This window comes from Halyomorpha halys, unplaced genomic scaffold (assembly GCF_000696795.3).
Source record: "Halyomorpha halys isolate HHAL.00 unplaced genomic scaffold, Hhal_1.1 Scaffold448.1, whole genome shotgun sequence".
Lineage (NCBI taxonomy): Eukaryota > Metazoa > Arthropoda > Insecta > Hemiptera > Pentatomidae > Halyomorpha > Halyomorpha halys.
In genome coordinates, this window is record NW_027107821.1 from 1,479,005 (window position 1) to 1,501,818 (window position 22,814).

General features: G+C 30.3%; 1 protein-coding gene across 3 annotated transcripts in view; it reads right to left on the bottom strand.

Moving 5' to 3' along the window:
* Positions 1-20,709, bottom strand: part of vir (VIR_N domain-containing protein) — a 30,524-nt gene extending 9,815 nt beyond the window's left edge. The window contains exons 1-9 of one of the 3 annotated variants that reach the window (XM_014423975.3): positions 20,511-20,709; positions 16,422-16,534; positions 15,995-16,130; positions 13,182-13,340; positions 5,856-5,978; positions 3,528-3,631; positions 2,287-2,492; positions 877-1,070; positions 711-794 (exon numbers count right to left, since the gene is read on the bottom strand). In XM_014423975.3, coding sequence (XP_014279461.1) covers positions 711-794; positions 877-1,070; positions 2,287-2,492; positions 3,528-3,631; positions 5,856-5,978; positions 13,182-13,340; positions 15,995-16,130; positions 16,422-16,534; positions 20,511-20,564 — 1,173 coding nt within the window. In that variant the 5' untranslated portion in view covers positions 20,565-20,709. Of the gene's footprint in view, positions 1-710; positions 795-876; positions 1,074-2,286; positions 2,493-3,527; positions 3,632-5,855; positions 5,979-13,181; positions 13,341-15,994; positions 16,131-16,421; positions 16,535-20,510 lie in introns of all 3 variants that reach the window. The other 2 variants (XM_024362037.2, XM_024362038.2) reach the window with 2 other exon arrangements.
* Between the last annotated feature and the right edge of the window lie 2,105 nt (positions 20,710-22,814).

Sequence of the window (22,814 nt, forward strand, 5' to 3'; positions counted from 1 at the left end):
AAATACATTTATGAAAATCAGAGCTGTAACCGTTGGAAAGCTTAAGATTCTAGAAAAAAAAATATGTAACTTAAAAATTCGTGGAAAGTAATGAAGAATAACAAAAAAAAACAAACACATAAATGAAACATGGAAAAAAAATTGACATTAAACTGACGGGCACATGCCGATTGGGTTGTTCTGTTTCGCTGGTCGGTTAAATCTTTTCTCGTTCCGTGATGAAACAGTTTTTTAATTTATTTTCATTTGTGCCTCTCAGTTGACAGGATGAATAACTCCATAAAATCATTCATTAAATAAACACTTCAGAGTAGGATAGAAATTTTATTTAACAGTTGCATTTGTTTATTTCCATCATACTCCTGCAATGACAAATATTATTAAAAGCTCTTTTCTAAAAACTGTTGAAATTTGAGTTAGTCAATCTATTGAATGAACAGCTCATTAGGAAAGTTAATACAAGAAAGTATTGCCATAGTGAATAATTTAAAAATAACTGTTTTGAAACAAGCAAAGAAATATTTCAACTCAAAGTGGGGTGCGGGTAAAGAAAGTATATAAATTTATCAGACCTAGTACTTACATTAAAAAAAAAAAAAATATATATATATATATAAAGTAAAAAAGAGTATTTAAAAAAAAGAATATTATTTTTTATTCCTTAACCAAATAAATAACAAAAGAACAGATCTATAGACCACCAAAATTACCTGCAAAGGTTGTACTTCATTGTTATAAGGGTTAAATGATTTAAGTGGATCTTCTGAATATTCTCCAAAATCATAATCCATGTCCTAAAAAATCGAAGCCCAATATAATATAAGATCAAAACAAATTATAAAATATTGAAAAATATACTAAATTATTTTGTTTTACCTGGTGTTCTCCTCCATCATCAGCTATTTCTTCATCACTAAGAATAGGCTCAAAAGGTTCTGCTCCATCATCACCTCCTCCATGACTAGGTGAAACACAGTTTTCTGTTTCAGGAATGTCTCCTTCAGAAATAGATTCGACATCTCCGGGGGACATTGATTCAAAACCTCCTCCACTGGCAGTACCACTTTCATCTACTTAAAGAGAAAAAATGTTATTAATGAGATAAACTTCGGTAATTTAAAATAATAAATAATAACCTAATAATTAAAGAATAAATTTCAAAAGTAACAACTAAATATAGTTCAGATACATACCAGTAAGTGAAATAAATTTACATAAATGAATTTGTTTGAATTACAATCATAATTTACTATGAAAAACTCATTTTGTATATAGAACAACTCAAGTTTTTATTTTGTTGACATTACAATACCTAATTATACTAAAAGACAATATATTCAAATTATGTTGATATGGGATAACGGATGGCATGGTTTGATTCCAACAAATGAAGAAAATTTCAGAAATGATAATGGAGAACGGATATTAGACTTCTGCTTGGTGAATGGGATGATAGTAATGAACAGTTTTTTCCCTCACAAGGAAATTCATCAAATCATGAGGGCTGAACACTCCAAAAATGAAAATTCGACAATAGATTACTTTATGATTCCAAAAGATAAAATAAAGAGAGTCGAGAGAGGAGCAGAACTTGGGAAAGACCATTTTCAACTGAAAATATCAAGTTCAACTAAAGTCTTTAAGATAAATAGCTATAAGCTCAAATCTGAAGATTGATCAACTGCAGAAGAGAAAGTTTCACGAAAATGGCTGGATAAACGGAGAAGTCCGAGAAAAAATAAAATTGGCCAGCAAACGCTTCCATTCACTCAAGACCTCCTGGGAAAGAAACTAGCCAAACATACTCTAAAAGAAAATAGATTATGGTGGTTTGGGCATCTAAAGATAATGCAGGATGACCAAAATAGCTTTTGAAACAAGAATGCATGGTACGTGAGCAAGGATTCAGAAGAATTTATTTCATTCTAACCAGAAACTTTAAACCCTATTCATGTTCCTTTACATCTATCTTTCGCAACAGGTGTTCTAGGAACATCTAGGATTTTGCAAATGATGGCTAAGTGGCCTACCAGATTCTATTATGAAATTACTTTCTCAAAAGTTAAAATAAATTAAATGAACAACATTTATCTAGTAATAAGAATCACATTATAGAGACAAAGGCATTTCCATTTCAAAATTGCATGAGGTATGTTATGACAGATTTATGATTTTCATGTTGCAAAAATATAATTGTTTTGAGAAATTTTTGTCCTAAAAAGCTCAGAAGCCATGTTAACAAATTTAAAAGTCCTAAATCTAAGTTGGTAACTGATTACAACAAACCTAGTGGTTGATGACTTTCTGGAGGAGGAGGTGATGGACGAATCTGAGGTGGTGGAGGCGGAGTATGAGGTCTTTTTCTACTACTACTTCCCTGCCAACTATCCCAATCTCGCCTGTAATAATTACCGTCTCGACCACGAGAGTCATACTCTGGGGTACCTCTATCTCTGTATTCTGGGCTCCTTTCCTCATGACTTCTATCAAATCTGAAAATAAATCAAATACAGAAAATAGGAAATAACCAAGGTAATAAGAAATTTTGTTTGGCTCAATGCTCAATAGTTTTGCCATGAAAATATAAAAAATATAGTTCCACAGACCTTCCAACTATTTCAAATATTCCAATTAATGTTAATATTACTTTGTATTTATATGATTTCTTCCATAAATTAAATTTTAAATAAAAAATAAGCATTATAATAAAAAAATTTAAATACCATTTCAAATATCATGGCATCAATGTAATAGGAATCTAACCAAAAATCTAACCTTTGAGGAAATGGTTTCCAAATATTTTTATTTTAGGTTTTTTTTTTGTTTTGGCCTAAAAAACGTAAATGAAGAATACTTCACTATGAATCAACAGTTTAACTGGATGTTAAGCAAAAATGAGTTTTTAATATCAGCTGGGTCCCACCCCCATCAAAATAGTTGTAGAGTACTCATAATGAACAATAGATAAATACACAATCTTAAAGAATTTGATGAATACATAAAGGAGAAAAAAGGAAAAAAATCCAATTCTAATGGGGAAAACAGAGACTGCCTCATCATAGGACTGCTTCGTTATCTTTTATTTAACTCTTATATTCTTGTCTGGAACAAAATTTATATTCCTTTGAGCACACCTTGACCATCTTCTTTATACAAATTTTTTGTTAGTAATTTTCACCTTACCTGGTCTTGAGATTTTTTTTTTTTTTTAAATTACAAAAATAGTGATAACTTCAACACAAGTCCACCAACCTGTACAAAATTTTGGGAAGTATGTAGGGTACTAAATGAAAGGAATGAATTCCATTGAGGTAGGCATCACAAATAATTTTTAATTTATTTGTCTATCTTTGGTCAGCCTGATTTGAACTGAAATAATATTGGTCTTGTTTTTATTATTTGCCAAATTACAAACCAGCATAAATATAAGTATATATTTTAATTTAATTACTAAATGTGATATTTTTTGCAACAAAAGAAATATATGAAATTTTCAGTCCATAAACACACAGCTATAAATATATTACCTATACTGTTCTTGATGCCTGTCCTTATTTCTATCCCAATGTTTATCACTTTGCCGTACATCCCAACTCTCTACTTCGTAGCTATCTTTAGATTCATAGTTTTCCTGAAACAAACAAAGAGAATCCAGTACAATTATTTTGTAATTTGGAGTGAAATTTTATTAGTAACCCATTAGTTCAATTAAATATCTTATCTACTTTTTATATTACTGAACTAACAGAAAAAAATTAATAAATAGACATAAATAATTCAATATATATATATATATTATATATACGATATATATTATATGATATCTTTATAAGTTTATTCATATGTTCTATATGAAGGTATTCTAAATTAAAAGTTAGAATACATGGTATGTACATATTTAACATATAAATTATTGTTATTAACAATATGAAGTTTTTATAAGAAAAAAAGGTCTGAGCAATAGAAAAATGTCACTCAGATCACATTTCTCTTCATTTGTTTTTATAAAACAGATAAGAAGTTATTTAATTGCTTCATTAATACTTAAAATCCATAAAAAAAAAAAAAAAAAAAAAAAAAGAAAAATAAATAATATAAAAGAAAGAAAACACAGAAAATTCCTTGATAAAATAATAATAAATTAAATGGTAGGAGTCGAAATCCAAAAGGGACTTCTCTAACACTAAACAAGGAATTATGAAACAAATATAAAATGCTCCCTCATTTTATAAAACGCCATGTTATGGGATATAAAATACCTTCCAGTGCTGAGGTTTGATGAAGAAATCTATCAAGCCTAAATGTATGAGGAGCATATTTTGATGAATTAACAAAATTATAGTATATTTGGCCATTTTTCAGATAGAATGACTGTCACAGCCTTATCTTAAAAATTCCTCCAATTTGAGATGATTAATCAATCAACATTAATGTACATAATTAATTGTTTTAATGATTTCATATTCAATTTTCATGATTTCACACAACTTGTCGCAATTTTAGACAAATTAATTAACATAAAACTGAATTGAGTCAGTCATTAGCCTTTCAGAAAGTCAATTTTATTTTGTTAAGAGCCAATGGATAGGGGTATGGTCAAAAATTAAACATAGTAGTGAATAGTAAATATTCCCATTTATGCCCAGTGGTGTAAAATCGTACCATAGTAAATGTTTACTAATGGCTACCTGTATTCTTCTCTTAAAACATTTACTACGATACAATTCCGCACCACTGGGCATGGGTTAATGTATGCTAACATTTTGGCTTATGTTGTAAATAAATCATGGCTTACTTTTTTAAACTTTTCTTTAACACTCTTGTGTTTGATAAAGAAGAAATAAAACTTTTCTAGGCTCTAAAGAAGCCACATATAGATGAGGATTGGAATATATTATGTAACATTTATAGGTCCTTCTTCTTTTTTCTCTTCGAAATTTTAGATAATAATTTTTTTAAAGTGAGCAAGGTGGTCTAGAGGTTAGAGATCTGATTTTCTGTGCTTACCGAACCCAGCTATAACAATTAAAATTCCTTATTTTGTACATATTATTTTAAATATTTTAACTTCTTTTCTCTTCCTCTCATTAAAAAGACTGTGCCACTACAATCCATGAAGGATCTTGGATTCAGTATATTGTACGGAAGTAATGTTTCTAAATGATTATGTGATTATGTTAACATACAATGACTATTTTGACGGTTATGCGAGGAGATGATTTGGTCAAGGTCATGCCCAACCACCAGGTACCTTCAATTAAGAGTGCCTACTATATACAGATTAGGTGTTTCATAAGCCAGGGTCGGATTTAACAGAATAAATAATTATCTGCCACAGCTGGACTCGAAGCCAGGCCCTGGTAATAGAAGCACAGTACTTTACACCCTCAGCTACTTAGTTTCCTAATTAAAAAAATCGAAATTATATTTTGTTGGGAACCAGATTCGTTCCCTGATGTCTAAAACATAAAATGTGAGAGTAAATTTTCAATCCTAAGAACTACAATCTTTTCATTTCCTGCACAGATAACAAAGCTTCCCTAGCAATGGTAGAAAAAAGCATATATTTACTTTTAGAGTAATAATTTGTTTGTATTATTTTATTTCATTACTCTTTTAACTGTAATGTAATCCATATATATCATAATAAACGTAATGTAATACAGATAAAAAAATATACATTTTAATTTGATAAAATCAACCATCTCACCAACAAAACAGATTAATTACAATTAACAAAAGATTTAGGGCTTTATATATCCTAGGGCAAATATAATAAATCTTTTAGTTTCACAAAATAAAAAACTAAAACTGGGTTAATTAAACATAATAGTTTGATGAAGAAGAGTACTGACCTGGCTCCAGGGGTAGTGATGCCTAGAGTATCCATGCTGAGATGGGTAGCCCTGAGGGTATCCTCCGAACTGCTGGCCCGTCGAGGAATCGGCATCACTGTATGCACCACGACCACCGTCCTCCTTCCATGCGTACCACACACCACATATCACCAGCTCATCAAGACAATTGATTTTTAAGGGTACAATATCACAAGATAACTATCGCTTTGGTTTCTTTTCTTGGTAAAGGAATAGAAAGAGCACTTGTTCGGCATGACTATTGAAGCCTATTTTAAGTTTAAAGAACAAACTTCTCTCATACCATGTTTTTTACAAAGTACACACAAATATAGAAAATATTGATATATTTTCAAATTCATCAAATATCTATCTATTATCCATTATCTTACATTCGATATTATTGAAAAATTAGCATTACTTGAAAATCAAAAATATATAAAATTTAGAAAAAAGGTTATGAAATTTTTTATCATCAGTATGGACCTAGAGCAAAAAAAGTGTGCCTTACTCTTCCACTTATCTAAAAACAACTTTATTATATTATAATTATATATTTTGCAATAAATTTTAAATTTCTATTATTCAATCTAAAAGACCGGCACTTATAAAAAAATATTTGATTTTTATTAAATTGAAAAACTATGGTATAAGACAATAAAAAGTGAAAAAGTGATATATTAAATCTCAGCAAAGCAAACAGATATCACTAAACCCAAAAAGAAACCAAAAATAAATTTTCATTGTAGTAGATTTAACTTAATTTGAAATTAGAAAAAAAAATTGTACCCTTCAAAATCATTTTTCCACACCAAACACCATTATTTTAATAAATGTAAAGTTTAATCAAGATTCAAACTTATATTTACAGAAACAGTAAAAGAAAAAACATTAATTACCTACCAAATTACTAAGAAAATAATGCCTGTTTATTAAATGCAGATATATGCAGTTAAACTTGATTATTTAAAAGCATTACTATGACCATCAGAAAATGCAGTTTATAGTTTATTATCAATCATGATAATAAATGACTGACAATGTTTTCTTTATTATTTAAGCTAGAAAGTAAGATCACCTAGAATACAAAAGGTAAATTCTGTGTATATCTTTATCACGCTACGTAACCAAAAGTGATTTAAGTTAGGAATGAAAATAGAGCTTTCACATACATGAAAATGATGAGCAAGATAGAATCATTTTACTTGTGTGATGAAGGCTGCTCACCAATTTCATTGTGTATCACAACACATTTATTTGATAATTAAAATATTTTCACCTCTAATCTTCTGTTAATTTCCAACATGTATATTCTTCCCTATCAGATTTATAAACTCAGCCTCTTCAAACCCTCAAACTCACATGACAGGCCATTAACTTCATCTCTTAGAATTTCCGCTACACATCATTTAAACAACCTCTGTAACTCTAAATGTTACTTTTTAAATCATTTACATTTGTCCAGTTAATAGCTTACTCCCATCATCATAAATCTGGATTTGTATAATTTGTTATGTAATGTTTGCAGATATTTTTTACTTTTAGTTCCTGGACTACCCACAGCAGAGAAAGATAAAATTGATTTAAAAAAAAGTTTTTGAAATATCAATTAATCTATAAATTTCAGAACCAAATGAATCCGAAAAAGTAATTAAAAAAAAATTAAATAAATATAATTCTTGTCCCATCTTCCTAAGGACTTGGCATTCTCCTTAACTACTGGATTAGTGGGATGGGCAATTAGTGAACAGGAATGTTTTTTTTTTACAAACACCAGAGCGCAACTTAAAGATCATTGCTCTGATCTAACCAGAGTGGGTGTTCCAAGATTCATTTAATGGGATTATGGGATAAATATCAACTCCCCCAATTGGGAATCAAACCCACAGAGCTACAAAACAGGAACTACGGAACCTTTTTCAGAAATATTCTTGGCCATCAACTTGCTACGGAATGAACTTGCTACGGAACAGCTAAGGAATGGACTTCAATAGGCTAATTACTATAGGCTTATCTAAGTGACATGAGGAAAAAAATATCCAGAATGGAGATGGAGGCAGACAAAATATTATCTAAAACTAGTTTAATTTATTTTCTTAAAATGCTTAATGCTAGTGATTATAATATTGAACTACTTAAAACAACCTATAGTTCTTTTCATTTTTTATGCAGATGAACTATGTAATTTCTGATGATAATAATAATAATCTGACTTTTTAAACAGACAATTATAGTGAGTAGATTGGTTGATATACGACAAGTCAAATTCTCACAAGAACATATATACATATATTTGTAGGTATAGCGTTATTATAATTCCTGATATTATCATTTTAACATATGGAAGAATTTATTTTATATTGGAAAATTATTCATCGATGTTGATAGCTATCACTTATTAAGAGCCCATACTCCTCAGCCATCCCTTATTTTTTCATCAAGATCTGCAGCGAATGCCTTTCAGAGCAGTATTCATTTCTCTAAAGACCTAAGGCGAATATCTTTAGGATTTGCCATCCCCAACATGACCAAAATCTGATGGATCCAAATCTGAATGAAAAAAAACTCGTCTTGAACCAAGCCATAGATCTCGCACTTTGTATTCCCTTTTTCCGAAAGGGGAAAGGAATATAAAGAAATTATTAAGTATATTGGCTAACCAATTTTTATCCATGCTACTATACATTGTTGAAACATATCACTCTTTTTAAAGTGATTTATTATTATTATCAATCTTTTTATAATGAAATTATTAAGTATATTGGCTAACCATTTTTATCCATGCTATACATTGTTGAAACATATCACTCTTTTTATTGTAGCCGTCACGTTATTTTATGTTTTTCTATCATCATGATTGTACTACCTTATGGAGATTGACAAGTTTTCAATAAAATATTGTGTAAATTTTGTTTTTTAATATTTACTAATTAACTGAAAATATAAGCATTTTTTTTAAAATATTAATTTATTTATACCCTAGCATTTTCTGTTAATCATCATTATTTGTTTATTCTTATTCATTGTTAGCAGTAACGAAAACTGAATGACAGTGTTGGTAACATTTTATTCAACTTATTTTATACTTATTACGGTATAGTTTTTAAAAATATAAACAATATCCAACACCCAACTTATACAGAAAAAAAAATTAAATTGTTGACCGCCACCTAACAGATAATCTGTTAATGTGCCCACAGGGAGAAAAAGGTCAGGGACTCTGCTAACCTACACCATGGAGAGGTGAAGTTACATAACAGAAACTTAAATATTTCTAACTGAATGATAATGTAGAACATCTATTGTCTCACTTTTAAAACTTAAACTATTCTCTATGGATATTAATTAGTCGTTTCAGTTAAATTCTATAGAAAGGAGTACCTCATTTAAATTAGAGAGCATATTTTTATTTTAAATATATAATTTACTTTCTTAGGTTTTTTACATGGCTAATTAGGAAGGTTAGCCTTCTTCATACTCAGAACCACCTTAGTAAAATTACTGTTTGTTGCATTTACACATAGAAATATAAGAATAAAATATCCCATTTTAATTAATTTGACTACTGTTCTTTACCTTTCAATACTCTAAAACAAGTGGACTAATTTATCTACTTGATAGGTTTGATCACTAAAGAAGTGATCCAACTAAGCACGTTGGTTGGCCAATGTTATAAATTGGATCATAAAATCACATGGGGTGTTTGTTTAACTATTTTCTACATAGAAGAACAATAAACTACATAAGAAATAAAAGTAAGGCTGTTCATCATTAATACAAATTCAGTCCTTTTCTATGGCAAGGTAACCTGAAAGGTAACTGAAACCATTACTGAACCTCTTCAAATCTTTGTCAATCACTGCTTGCCAAAAATAAAGGGGATCTGCTGGTCTGAGAAGATCTCTGGAGAACCATACAGCAGCTTCTTATCTATCGTGAAATATGGAAGTAAATAAGACACTTTTTCAGAAAACTTAAGTGTCATAAAAAAATAAAATAAAAAAACTCACATTGGAACTTACAGTGAGAAAGAAGAAGAAAATCCAGAGAGATATGGCACAGATCAACAGAAAAGAACCTAAGGCTAGCAAAATGTAGTAAGAAGCAAGATGGGCTACAGCTAGAACAGTGGGATGTAACTCAATTATAGATACCCTATGCTACGCTAGTGGTTAACAAAGATAATGAAAAGGAAAGAGACTAGTATTTCCAGGAATCATAAAATATATTTTGTAGTTGGTGTTTAAGCTGTATATAGATCTGAATAATTTGGATTTCTTTTGATCTCATAAACATCTTTTTTTAAGAGACTTCTCAGTTAACAATACAAGTTAGCTTTCAGCTATGAAATATAATACTATCATGTTTCACAACCTAATATAATAATATAAAATAAATAATTTTTGAAGACAACTTTAGTTTTAAACATGTTATTTTTAAACTAAGTTTCAAGAGGACAAAGACTGCAATTTGAAATTAATGTGACAATTTCATATTTTTTTATTATTCATTATTGTGTTTATTTTGATGTTTGTCAATAGAATACCGTATTTGCTCAAATATAAGGTCAAATCTGAATGAAAGTCGATTCTCCATTTTGAAAATTATTTTCAGGGAACCATGTAGGGGATTAAAATTAAAGATGCGATCAAGAAGAAAAATGGTTTTCAACTTTTTTATTTATAGCTGACTTTTCAACCCACAATATAGATCAGGTCTTCCTATGGGCTGATGCGATGCAGGGAGATTCTTTACTTTTTGTTTAAACCTCCACCCATCAAATCAGCCCTGAAAAAAGGCTACATTATGGTTCAATGCGTTGGCAATAAATAAATAGTTGAAAACTATTTTTTTTTCTTCCTGACCTCAGCTCTATCTTTTTCAAATTCATATACAGTCAATCATCTATGTATATAAACTACTCATATAGGTACTATGTACATGTAGATTACTAGCATAAAATATTATGATGAAGCTTTGAAAGTAGAACATACATCTTTGTTTCTACTAAAACTTACCATAGTGGGCTAGTAGTCACAATTCTTAATTCTGCGCCCATTTACATCAGCTATTCTTCTGTTTTGGTTCCATAAGAACTTAGTTTTCCTTCTTAATTCTCAGTTTGAATATACCCTCTACCTTTCTGAATATTCTTTTTTTTTTCTCTCCCCAAAATGCATGATAATAAGTTAACAATATTCATAATGAGGTGTTAATAGTTGACATCAGATGGTCATGGGTGCGGACAACAGAGACAAATAAACAAAACATCTATTTGCATCGACATTTCGACCGAAAAAACAGAACAAGATAACAACCTTAATTCAAAAAATATAAAAATAAAATAATAACAAACTTGGAAATATACATAACTATAAATTAAGTTAAGAGAATTCTTTCTCATTCATTTTCTTATCCCCCTTTTCATCTCTTAGTTTTGTACTTTCTTCTTTTTATCTGTTATTATTTTTGCCTTTCATTTATTGTTTATATACCTTTTATTTTTCTTATTTATTTTTACATTTCATTATATACCCTTATAATTTTCCATTTACTTTTTTACTTATGTCAAGTGTTTGTATCTTTTTGAGCCTGGATGAAGCCCTGCAACGTGGGGAAAACTTAAATTTTGTTATATTGTATTTTATATTATATTATACTTTATATTTATCTTCTATCAATATCAACTACTATCTACTTAATTTATCGCTATGTATATTTCCAAGTATGTTTGTTATTATTTTATTTTTATTTTGATGTTCTCTTAATTGAGGTAGTTATCTTGTTTTGTTTTTTTCAGACATGAAATTCAAGTCAAATCAGCATAAATAAATAAGTTTTGTTTATTTGTGTATCTTTGCTGACCACATCCCCAACCATCTTCTCCTCATAAACAATATTCACTTTACATAAATAAAAACTTTATTTCACATCACAAAAGTAAACAGCAAAATGACTTTAAAGACCAAAGGAGTTTGGTTGAACTCAAAATTTCCTGGATCTAACCTTAATGTAAGTGAAATTCTAGAGTCCTGAATACTTGTTGGTCCCTAATTGTAAGTCAGATTAGATCTAGACCCCTGAATACTTGTTAGACCCTAATTTTACCACAGAAAATTTCAGAAAAAAAAAAACCTTGACCTATATTCGGGCAAATACAATATCTATTCCTGGAAAGTTATCATTAAGTGCCTCGTTGAAAAATCCAAGATTATTTCACTTATTGGAATACATATCACCTCTTGAGTATTGTTATCATGCATATTTATTCCTATAATAGTACCTGATTAAGTCTGAGGGTTAAAAAAAAAAGTTTCCCTCCCTAATTCATCATAAAACTATTTTTTAATTATTTGTGATAAATTTATTATACGTCTTTGATCATATTAATTAAAAGAAATTCCGGTTTTCTTATTAAAACTGTGCATTTCCCCGTGTTATTGACAATAATAACAAAGTACTTCATCATATTTTAAAATTTCTTCTTATGTTCATCATTGCAGAAACTTTTCCAATGTGACTACTGCTGCTTTCTTTTTCTTTTGACTGGTTTGGTGTGAAATTTTCATGACATGCAAAAGCGTTAAGAATGCAAAGCTTTAAGAGCAAGAGATTTTATATTTTTAATCAATAAGAAACTATAAGAATCATAAATCATAGAATATATGCATCTCAAATGTAAAGTTAATATTTGTTAAATGAAATTTAATAATAAAAGAATTAGCTTCATTCTCAAGCAAAGTTAATTTATATCGTTAGTATTACTTTTGGATAAAAATAAAAATACTTATCCTGATAAGACTCACTTTTAAAGAAATTTTTACTAATGATTTTATAATTTCCTATCAAGCCAAATGAAATGTCACTTTCTGGCCATATTACACGATATAATTTTTCATTAAACATGCTCCACTACACATTCTTAACACAGTTTGCATTTTTACTAAATGAGCAAGGGTCATGTGATAAAGGATTCAAAAAATTTCCATTTTCTAAAATCACAATTTATTTACTTTGGTTACAACATAAATATTTATTCATTTTTTTAATTTTTTTTTTTAATCAAATGACTAGATCAGTAAGGGTATGTTATATGAAAAATTAAATCGTATCACATGGGCCATTAAAATTCACACAAAAGGTATGAAATTTACAACATAAAAAATAAAAATAAAAACATATATAAAATTGAGATCTTATAACAACAAAAAATAACAAATCAACAATTAAAAACATAGATTAAAATTAAAGGGGTTAAGGTGGGCAATATTGACATAGCTTAAATGCAAATATCTGCTTCGATATTCCTTAAGACAGGCTGCGTACCTGGGCATGCTGTTGGACCCAGTCGGCAGTTGCAAGCTCTTGTTCATGTTGCAGAGGAACTTGAGGTTCTGTGACGATGGTTTTAGTTAAAACTCCATAGACAGCTAGGGTTATAGTTGTATACCAACCTTTCAGAACAAGCCCATCAGTAGGAATGTGCTAAAAGGAAAAGTTAATAAATATCTAGGAAAATAATTTTCTACTTATTAAAATTTATTATAATCTAAATGAATTTTATCCATTTTAGAAAAAAATTTTATCTAATCAATGAAATTCATTTTTCAGAGAAAAACCAGCTTCAAAGCTCTCTAATTAATGACAAGAAACTTCACTATTCCAAAAAATTCAAATTTAAATTAAAAAATAATTTACAAAGCCCACGCAAAAGGACTTAAGTCAGTGAATGGAAAAAATGGATTTTGATTTGGAGCTCCTTAATTATACTAGAACAAAATTTAGAAATAATTAATGCACTCTTCAGGTCTGGAATATTTAATTCTGTTACTTGATAACAAATAATGCTAAACATTTGTAGCATAGTAGGGAAGCCAAACAAGCTGCTTTGAGGAGTAGCTACTAATATGGACTTAAAACAATTCAAGTCAACCCATAAGAAACATATACCAAATTAAGGGGGTGGTTTGAGAAGTTCTCGAAATGTACTAGAAAGGAGTTCCTACCTCGGTGGAACTGCTTTTATTTTTCAACATAATCTCCCTGTAGACTAATGCATTTGGTTCAGCGATGTTCCAATGCCTTGATCCCACGTCGAAAATGAGATTCCTCCAGGCCTGCGAAATACCTCTCCAATTCGTCTGTCAGTTCTTCCGCTGTAGGAAATCTCCATCCACCTAGGAAAATTTACAGCTTGGGGAAGAGATGAAAGTCTGATGGTGCCAAATCAAGTATATAAGGTGGATGTGACAACAATTAGTACTTCTGTGCGGGCGGGCATTGTCCTGATGAAATATGACTTTTTTCCTTGCCATACCAGGCCTTTTTTGCGTATCTTTTCCTGTAGTTGGTCTAGGAGGTTTGCGTATTATTGGCCAGTAGGAAAATAATCTATCAGCCGAATGGCTTTTGCATCCTAGAAAACAGGCCATGACCTTTCCGACCGAACGTACTGCCTTTGCTTTCTTTGGTGGTGGTGACTCAGCATGTTTCCACTGCTTTGACTGCTGTTTTGTCTCTGGGGTATAGTAGTGGACCCAAGTTTCATCTGTAGTCACAAATCGGCGCAAAAAATCTTGTTGGTTGCACTGAAAACGGGTCAGATTTTGTTCGGACATTTCCTATCTGGTGCGTTTATGGTCCAATGCCAAGAGGCACCCATCTTGCGGATAATTTTTTCATTTCCAATTCTTTGGTTAAAATGTGATATACCCGTTCAGATGATATCCCTAGAGCTTCAGCAATCTCACGCACTTTGTCGACAATCCTCCATGACCTTTTCATGCACTTTTGCGATAAATTTTGGGGTGATAGCACTTTTTGGCCGCAGATCATCATCTAAGCTCTCCCGACTAAATTTGAACTCACTGGTCCACATATTCACTCACAAAGGATGTGTGATTATTGTGCGGGAACCTCGTTGCTCTAGCACTGACATCTAGCGGTGATTCCGAGAACTTTTCAAACCACCCTCATACAACAAGATCGATTAGGTAGTTCTAAGTCCTACCCAGAAAAAGAGAGATTGTGGTTGATTTATTCCTAAATTACTGTCTGAGGCATATATTGTATATTATTAACTCATGCAATATTTATACATATAGACCATATTCAACAATATTGACTGTAAGAGAGTATTTGAGTTAATAAAAAACATATGAAGAGAGTTTCATTGAAATTGATTTACATATTTTTAGTTAAAACAATGTACAAAGTTAAAAAAATATTAGACAAGTTTTTAAGGGTTATTTATCTCACTTTGCTAGGACAGTTGTTACAAATAAATTCAAAAGTGAGTTGTTATCTTACCATAGTGGTGTAATAGTATACCAAACAATTTGTTTTCTTGCGCAGAATAATACATAAATATTTTACCTGGTTGGCTCAGAAAAATTTATTTGGCAGATACCTAAGATATGGGTTAGTCAATTTAAACTAACTTATAGAGAAGTGGAGCATCTAAAATATATATTTTTTTGAGAAAATTTGTTTTCTTTAAATTATACAATTTTTTTTGAGGATACTAAAAATGAATCTAACAATTTTTTTTAAAAAAAATAAAATTCCTTCTTTACTTTCAGTGATGTTTGCTTTTTGTATAAATTTAAACTCACTTAATACAATTGACAATAGTTTTTTATTATTTTGCACATAAAAACAAATCAATTGGAATATAGTAACTATTAAAGACATGGAAAGGAAAGATGGAATACAATAATATAAAAAAGTATATATTATTTAAAATATTTTTTTCTTGAACTACTCAGACACCTCTCTAATAAGAAGTGTCTAAGAATCCTTAGACATGTGTCTAATATTTTTCAACCAAGCATCACAAAAAAAAATTTCATTAAACTTATTTCACATCCATAGCCTCAGAGATTTATTCATTTGATTTTTGGATTTTATATATCTCAACAATAAAATCTCAACTTGTGTGGGAAGGGATTACAACTTTTTTTGTAATGATAACAGAGGTTTATTATTAAAAATAAGAAATCATAAAATTTTAAGGTCATAACATAAGTATAATAACTATTATGTACTAACTAATAATAATACAATAACAATAGTTTTTAACATTAAAGTATAAAGTATTATAAATTTACTTAAGAAAAGATAATCGGTAGATTTCTTACCCTATGATCACACTCCAAATGTATGTTACCATTTTGATTGTAGTCAATTGATCCCAAATTTTCAAACGTTGAAGCACTGGGTTTACTTAAATCGTTTACAAAAAACTCAATTTTAAATTGTGATGGATTTGTAGCCCTGAAATTAAATAATATAAATTAAAATATGTTTTTTACAGATTTTAATACAATAAATCTACTTTTAGTAATCAGAAAAGTAAATTTAAAGGTAAGTTCTAGGTAGTCAGCACATGAAGGAAATGAAAATTATTAGTCAAACTTATAATATTAACAATAGGTGACATGTATCTTGAACCAAATGTCGCATAATTGAGATGCAATCTTTTACTGTTCAATTTCCTCTAATCCCAAAATAGTATGGTATCCAAATTAAAGTTATTTAATTAAAAAGTAAATAAATGAAACTTACCCTAATCTCACTCCACCAGGAAAATCTGCTTGAACTCTAGCTCCAAGAGGAATAACTCTTACTTCACCGATAAACACAGGTTTGGGGAATTGCACCAAATCCAAATTTATTTCCTAAAATAATCATCAAAAATAAAAAAAAAAAAATTATTTGAAAAAAGATGTTCAAAACACTTTCTTCCGACCCACAACACACCAAAAATGGTTATTCATCAATTATCAGAGCATGTTATAAGTAGCTGTATTGATTCAATATATATCTACTAGCGTATTCCAAAATCGTATCACTAGTTACTGTGGATTATTTTCATTATAAACAAAATACGTATGTGATCAGGTTGAAAATGATCTATGACTCTAATAATGAAAAAAAAATAAGTATAGGATTCTTGCAAGCCTCTGACTAGGGTTTGCTAAAGAGATAACAAACTCTCAATAGTGTCATATTAAAACAGGAATTGGAAAGGTAACAAATAAGTATATTTAATTTTTTAACAAAACACAATCCCAATGAGCTAACTATGATGAATTCATGTCCGATTTTAAAGAGTATCAAAACATCACTTTGCGTTTATAGAAAGAAGGAACTACTTCTAAATATTAAATAAAAGTTTTTGGTGTGTTGTGGGTGAGAAGTTTGTGTTCTTTGCAATTACCAGATGATCACAGATTTCATTAAAATTATCATTAGCTTAACAGCTCCTATACAATTATTTATTTTCACAATTAATTGCCTAAAATATCTTTGGGATTTTGTTTTATAACTAAATGTAATATATAATATGTGTAAAATATGTCAGTCAACTTAACAAAAATAAGGTACCCTCCATGGTAGCCTTACCTGACTCTTCAAACAGACAACAACAGACGATGTACGACATGCCATAATCTCACAAGAGGAGATCATAACACAAAAAAGGCAATCCTTCCCCACTGGACCCGCCCCACCAAGACCCCCGGGAGCGACGATCCTATATCATTTTTGAAATATTTGCTTAAAACGGGAAGAGGAGACTTTAAAATAGTTAAATCGAGCAATATTTAAAAAGCTCCAGAAATTGAAAAACGGCATGAATCAATCAAGAATAACAACCTCCCCATGATGAGAACATTGTTACAAAATTCAACACCAACCTGGTAACTAAATATTTTAAAGTATGCATTGAATCCAGGATCACCAGGAAATGATATACTGCAACTTGTTAAGATAAATCTTTAAAAAAAAAAATGCGTAACAATAAAAATCTGCAAACAACTTTCACTTAGCACTTTCACACAACTTTCACTTAGAGTTGAAATTAATCATCGCCAGTTTCACAACAGATATTTCTATATTAATCCTCGAGGCAATACCTTTAATACTAAATTTCCTAATGAGCTTTTCTGATGACAATTTAATTAACTCCAATTTCAACATTTTTCTTTTTCTTTATAAAAGAAATCCAGAAATATAAAAATATACCAATTTAATAAAATTTATATTCTGCATTATTAAATAACAAATAGCCAAATAACCATGGTGACGAAATCATTTATCAGACTAAAACCAATGCGCCCACACAGAATTGCCTATGCCTCTGATCAGAACAGCCCTTTTATTTACGCATTATACATCATTCTCCATTACCTTCTATAGTTTTCTATGTAAAATATAGTTGTTTTTAAAATCTTTGACTTTCAATATATAATACATTTAAGGTACTATTATTATTTCCGGAAATATGTTTTCTACCAGTAAAAAATATTTTTCCTCTTATCTCCTTAATCCTTTTATAGTATATACTTATTAATTTTTAATGACTATTTAGAAGGTGAGATAGGTAATTTTTTTAAATAAACTAAATTAAAGGTACTTTAACGGAGTTTTTAAAAAATCTGCATTTAAGCCCTGTTAAACTATTTCAATAAAACCTTTGTAAATCTATCTGATATCAAAGACCAGCTACATTTACATTGATATACCTAATTTGGTAATTATTTACTTTAGCTACCCTAAATGATGGGAGGCCATTTTTATCTGAGTGTACCAAGATAACCCAAACAACCCAACTATGGACGACTTAGGTTAACTGACGATATTAACTGCCTTTCAAGAGGGAAAATCTTTTAATATAATAACAAGGTTGTTTTGCACTGTAAATTGATAACACTGACAAAAACTTTAAATAACAAAATTGTGTGATACTTTTTTTATCTTTTTATTTATGCCTGCACCTGTCAAATACAAAATTGACAATCAGTGGACTGCCTGACTGTTATATTAATTAAAAAGTAGTGGAGGATAAGATGTAATGATCATTTCCCAGCAGAAATTCCCTCTAGAGGAGAAAAATCCCAGTTGAAGTTGTAGGTAATTTATTTTGAAATGAACGGTTGAGAATCGGTCACCTCTTGCACTGTCCGGTACTATCAGCACACTCTAGTAACATAAAAATAGTTTCGCACCTTTTTGCAGGAGCTAAAGTAACATATTAAAATAATATTTTATACTAAATAATTCAAAACATTATCCAAATTATAGTCTCAAAACTTTTATTGCTTTTACACGTCCAACGTTTCGGCCAATTCGGCCATCCTCAGGGACAATCTTAATTCACTATGAACCATATTATTTAATCATTCCAAACACTTCATACAGGCTATTCTGCCCAGGTCAAAATATTTTTATCCAATAAGTCAAATATCCATTAAAAATACAGTCAAAAATATTTCTCATTAACCACTATCATACACTTTTATTACAACCTTTATGTATGATAGTGGTTAATGAGAAATATTTTTGACTGTATTTTTAATGGATATTTGACTTATTGGATAAAAATGTTTTGACCTGGGCAGAATAGCCTGTATGAAGTGTTTGGAATGATTAAATAATATGGTTCATAGTGAATTAAGATTGTCCCTGAGGATGGCCGAATTGGCCGAAACGTTGGACGTGTAAAAACAATAAAAGTTTTGAGACTATAATTTGGATAATGTTTTGAATTATTTAGTAAAAAATTGCTAGTCTCAAGAAAGAATTTTATGATTATAAATTAAAATAATATGTTATTGAATAAATAAAGAATATTATTATTATTACCCCATATTTAATCAAAATCATTGGAGCCCTTGAGAATATAGAAAAAAATATGAAAAATCAGTTCTACAATGTGGCAACTCCAGTAAGTTAATTTTACCAAAAAAGTTGTAACATCCCATACATTTATCTGCCCTAAACATGTAATTTCAGTTTTGTACAACTTTTCATTTTTGAGCAAGGTAGTTAAAATACTCAAGCAATTTTACAAGACTTGGTTATTTAGACCCAGGAGACCTCAAAATGTTAATTTCTGTCAACATTTTTCATGATCACAATACTCCCACTTATGATATATTTCATATATAGATAAGTGAAAGTAAACAAAATTATGATCATTTTAAAACAATTACAATATGATATAGATTGAAATCTATCAGGAGAAAATTTTAATAGCTATTACATATAATCTCGGCTTGACACTACATATACTAAATGAATTGCACAGTGAAAAATAAGGGCTAATCAATGTTGATAACAATTAATCTAGTAAATAATTCAATTTCAGAGAATTATAAAAATAATAAAGAGTAAAAAGATCATTGATCTGAAGCATTCAAATTATCTAAGACAAATGTCAATCTGGCTCTAGAAATGAATACAGCCTAATGAGTATAAAACCTTAGTAGGTAATAAAAGGAACTCATTGTAACTTCATCTTTGTTTGGTGGTAGTAAAAATTTCATAACTGTCACTCATTGAGTAACCAATACTGAGTAGAAAAATTTACTCAAATATTCCCATATATCTCCACATAAAACAACATATAAATCATTGTTCAAATTGAAAATGTAGGATAGTAAACAGTATTTGAGCCCATGAAAGATAAACTAAATTAATTACTACTATATAATTGACTAATGAACATTGAAACCAATAACTTCATATGGAAGCGAAAAATCCCTTATATAGATTAGAGAGTACATTGAATCAGAGTAATTGGCAGAAATGCAGAATATTAATCAAACATGGGGGTAAATAAAAATCAATATTTAACAACTAATGCATTACCTCATTACTTTCATGAGAAAATGTGTCGAAAAACAAAAGTTCCAACTCCGACATTTTTGAAGAAATTTGAGTAATTAGATCTTTACTAATTACATTCTAGATAAATAAAGTAAACTATCAATCCATTATGAACCGAACTCCACAAACATAACCTTACTAACCACCCCAAACACTAACTTATCCTGACAACGACCTCCAGTGTTGTACTAATTCCCATGAAATCAATAACAACAGTGTTTGACAAATCATAAAAAAACTATAAATTACGAATAGGACAGGCAACATAATATTTTTAGGTTAATTAAATGTCGAAAATTGTTTAATTTCTTTGATTTCAAGTAAAAAGAGTTTATTGAAGTCTGCACCAATTTTCTGCTCGTGCTTTATAAGAGCCCCAACAGCGTAATGTATGTGGGTTGGTTGAAGAAGGAGGGGGACAAGGGAAATCCCGGAAACCTCAAAATTTCAAACTTTTTTCACTAATAATTCCTGAATAATGCATTTCTAAAATATTACTCTTTTACTATTTAAATTACAAATTATTTTGCATCAAACAAGCACCACATATTAGAAATTATTCAAGTTGTTAAGTAGATATGCAAATTCAAAGAGCTTACTTCTAAAGAAACCGATCGCTGCTAGGAGCTTTTGCAATAATAATTGTTATAATTATCACCTACTACCACATTCAGAGTTTGTAATATTTGGTAAATGCCTTCTGACAATGGTTTTGTCAGTGTCCTCTGCAGAGTATTCAACAGCGATGGTTTCATCTAAAAATCTCTGAATTAACATTCATCCGAGAGAAATTTGTTTTTTAACTTTGCCAATAACCGATTGGATTCAACATTTACAGGACTTTTTGATCTATTGTGGAGTGAAAACAATAAACAGTAGATCATCTTGATCTTAGTTTATTTTTAACCGAATCATACCCTTATGTTTCTTTCTTAATATGGATCACTTTCAGTAATTTTAAATTGGATATGATAAATTTCTTCAGGACTGGCTCAAGTAAGAAAGTACTTGGTCTGTAAAATCTTAGGTGGGAAGCTTATGGTATAACAACAAAATTACACAATATATTACTTACCAAATGAAAAATAGCTATATTGTTATTTTTAAAATAAGAATTTAGATTAACCATGTCAGTAATAGGCCCCTAACATGATTGTTCCAAATACTGAGGAATGTTGTTACTTGCTTGTTAAAATAAGATCCTTTTAAACATCCCTTTAATTTATGTTAGGATCTGTGAGACCCAGTAATCTGGAAAAATTCACACAGCCTACAATCTTGCATGGAGAGTGGGGAAGAACTTCCTTAGAGTAGTGCTCTACTGGCTCCCTAACCAACGTGCGTTCTACTCCTTTATCGAGTCCTCCACAGCATCTTTTATAGGTTCGGAATCTCACTGATCCTTTCACGGAATCCCTTAGTTAGTCTCTTGTCTAGCTACCAGCTCTTGTCTCTTCACTTCATATTTAATGACACCCTCCTTCACTGCCTCATGTAACACCGTTCTCTAGGTATTCAAGACCCTCAGAACAAACAATCTTCTTTTGTTTCTACTTGAGGTTTTGGCTACACTCTCATATATGTATCTCAGGTTACCACACCTTCATAGATGGCCATCATGACGGGGTACCTAAGGCCCCAAAACTCACCCCCTATCCTACTAAGTCCGTCTAGTGACAGGGTCTCTCTTTCCCTCAATTATCCAAGTTGAGGAGGAATAGCCTCAAAGTCTCCTCTTATTCAAGAGACCCCCTCGCATGGTTTAACTGGTTTCTTCTTGGATATCGAGGATGATAGGATGAGCCTAGTACGTTGAACCTCTTATGAGTATGGTCTGGGTCTTGCCTGCTTCCATACTCAATGTTTTCCTTATGCACTACTATCCAATGAAACTGGTGCACCTCTCTGCTTCTGTCTTCAGCTCGACTTTACTGTTCTTGGCCACGATGAGAACTAGGTCATTGATGTAAACTCATAAAATACTATTTTCCACATGGGGAATTCAAGGACTTATACCTGCTGACATTCTCTCTTGGTTTTCCTCTCAACATCGTAGTAATTAGCCCTGATCCTAACATTCCTATTATTAAGGAAACTAATATAGGTTATTGAGGGTATTAGATTCCTACAAACACTGGAGTCTGCGGAGTCACCACAGGCTCTCCAAGGTGGAGAGTATGTTGACAAGAATTAATAATACATACTTCTCTGTCCTCTCCTCAACATTGCTACACACCCTCAAGCATATAGGACTTAAATCTACAGCTTTTCCTTTTCACTGCATCC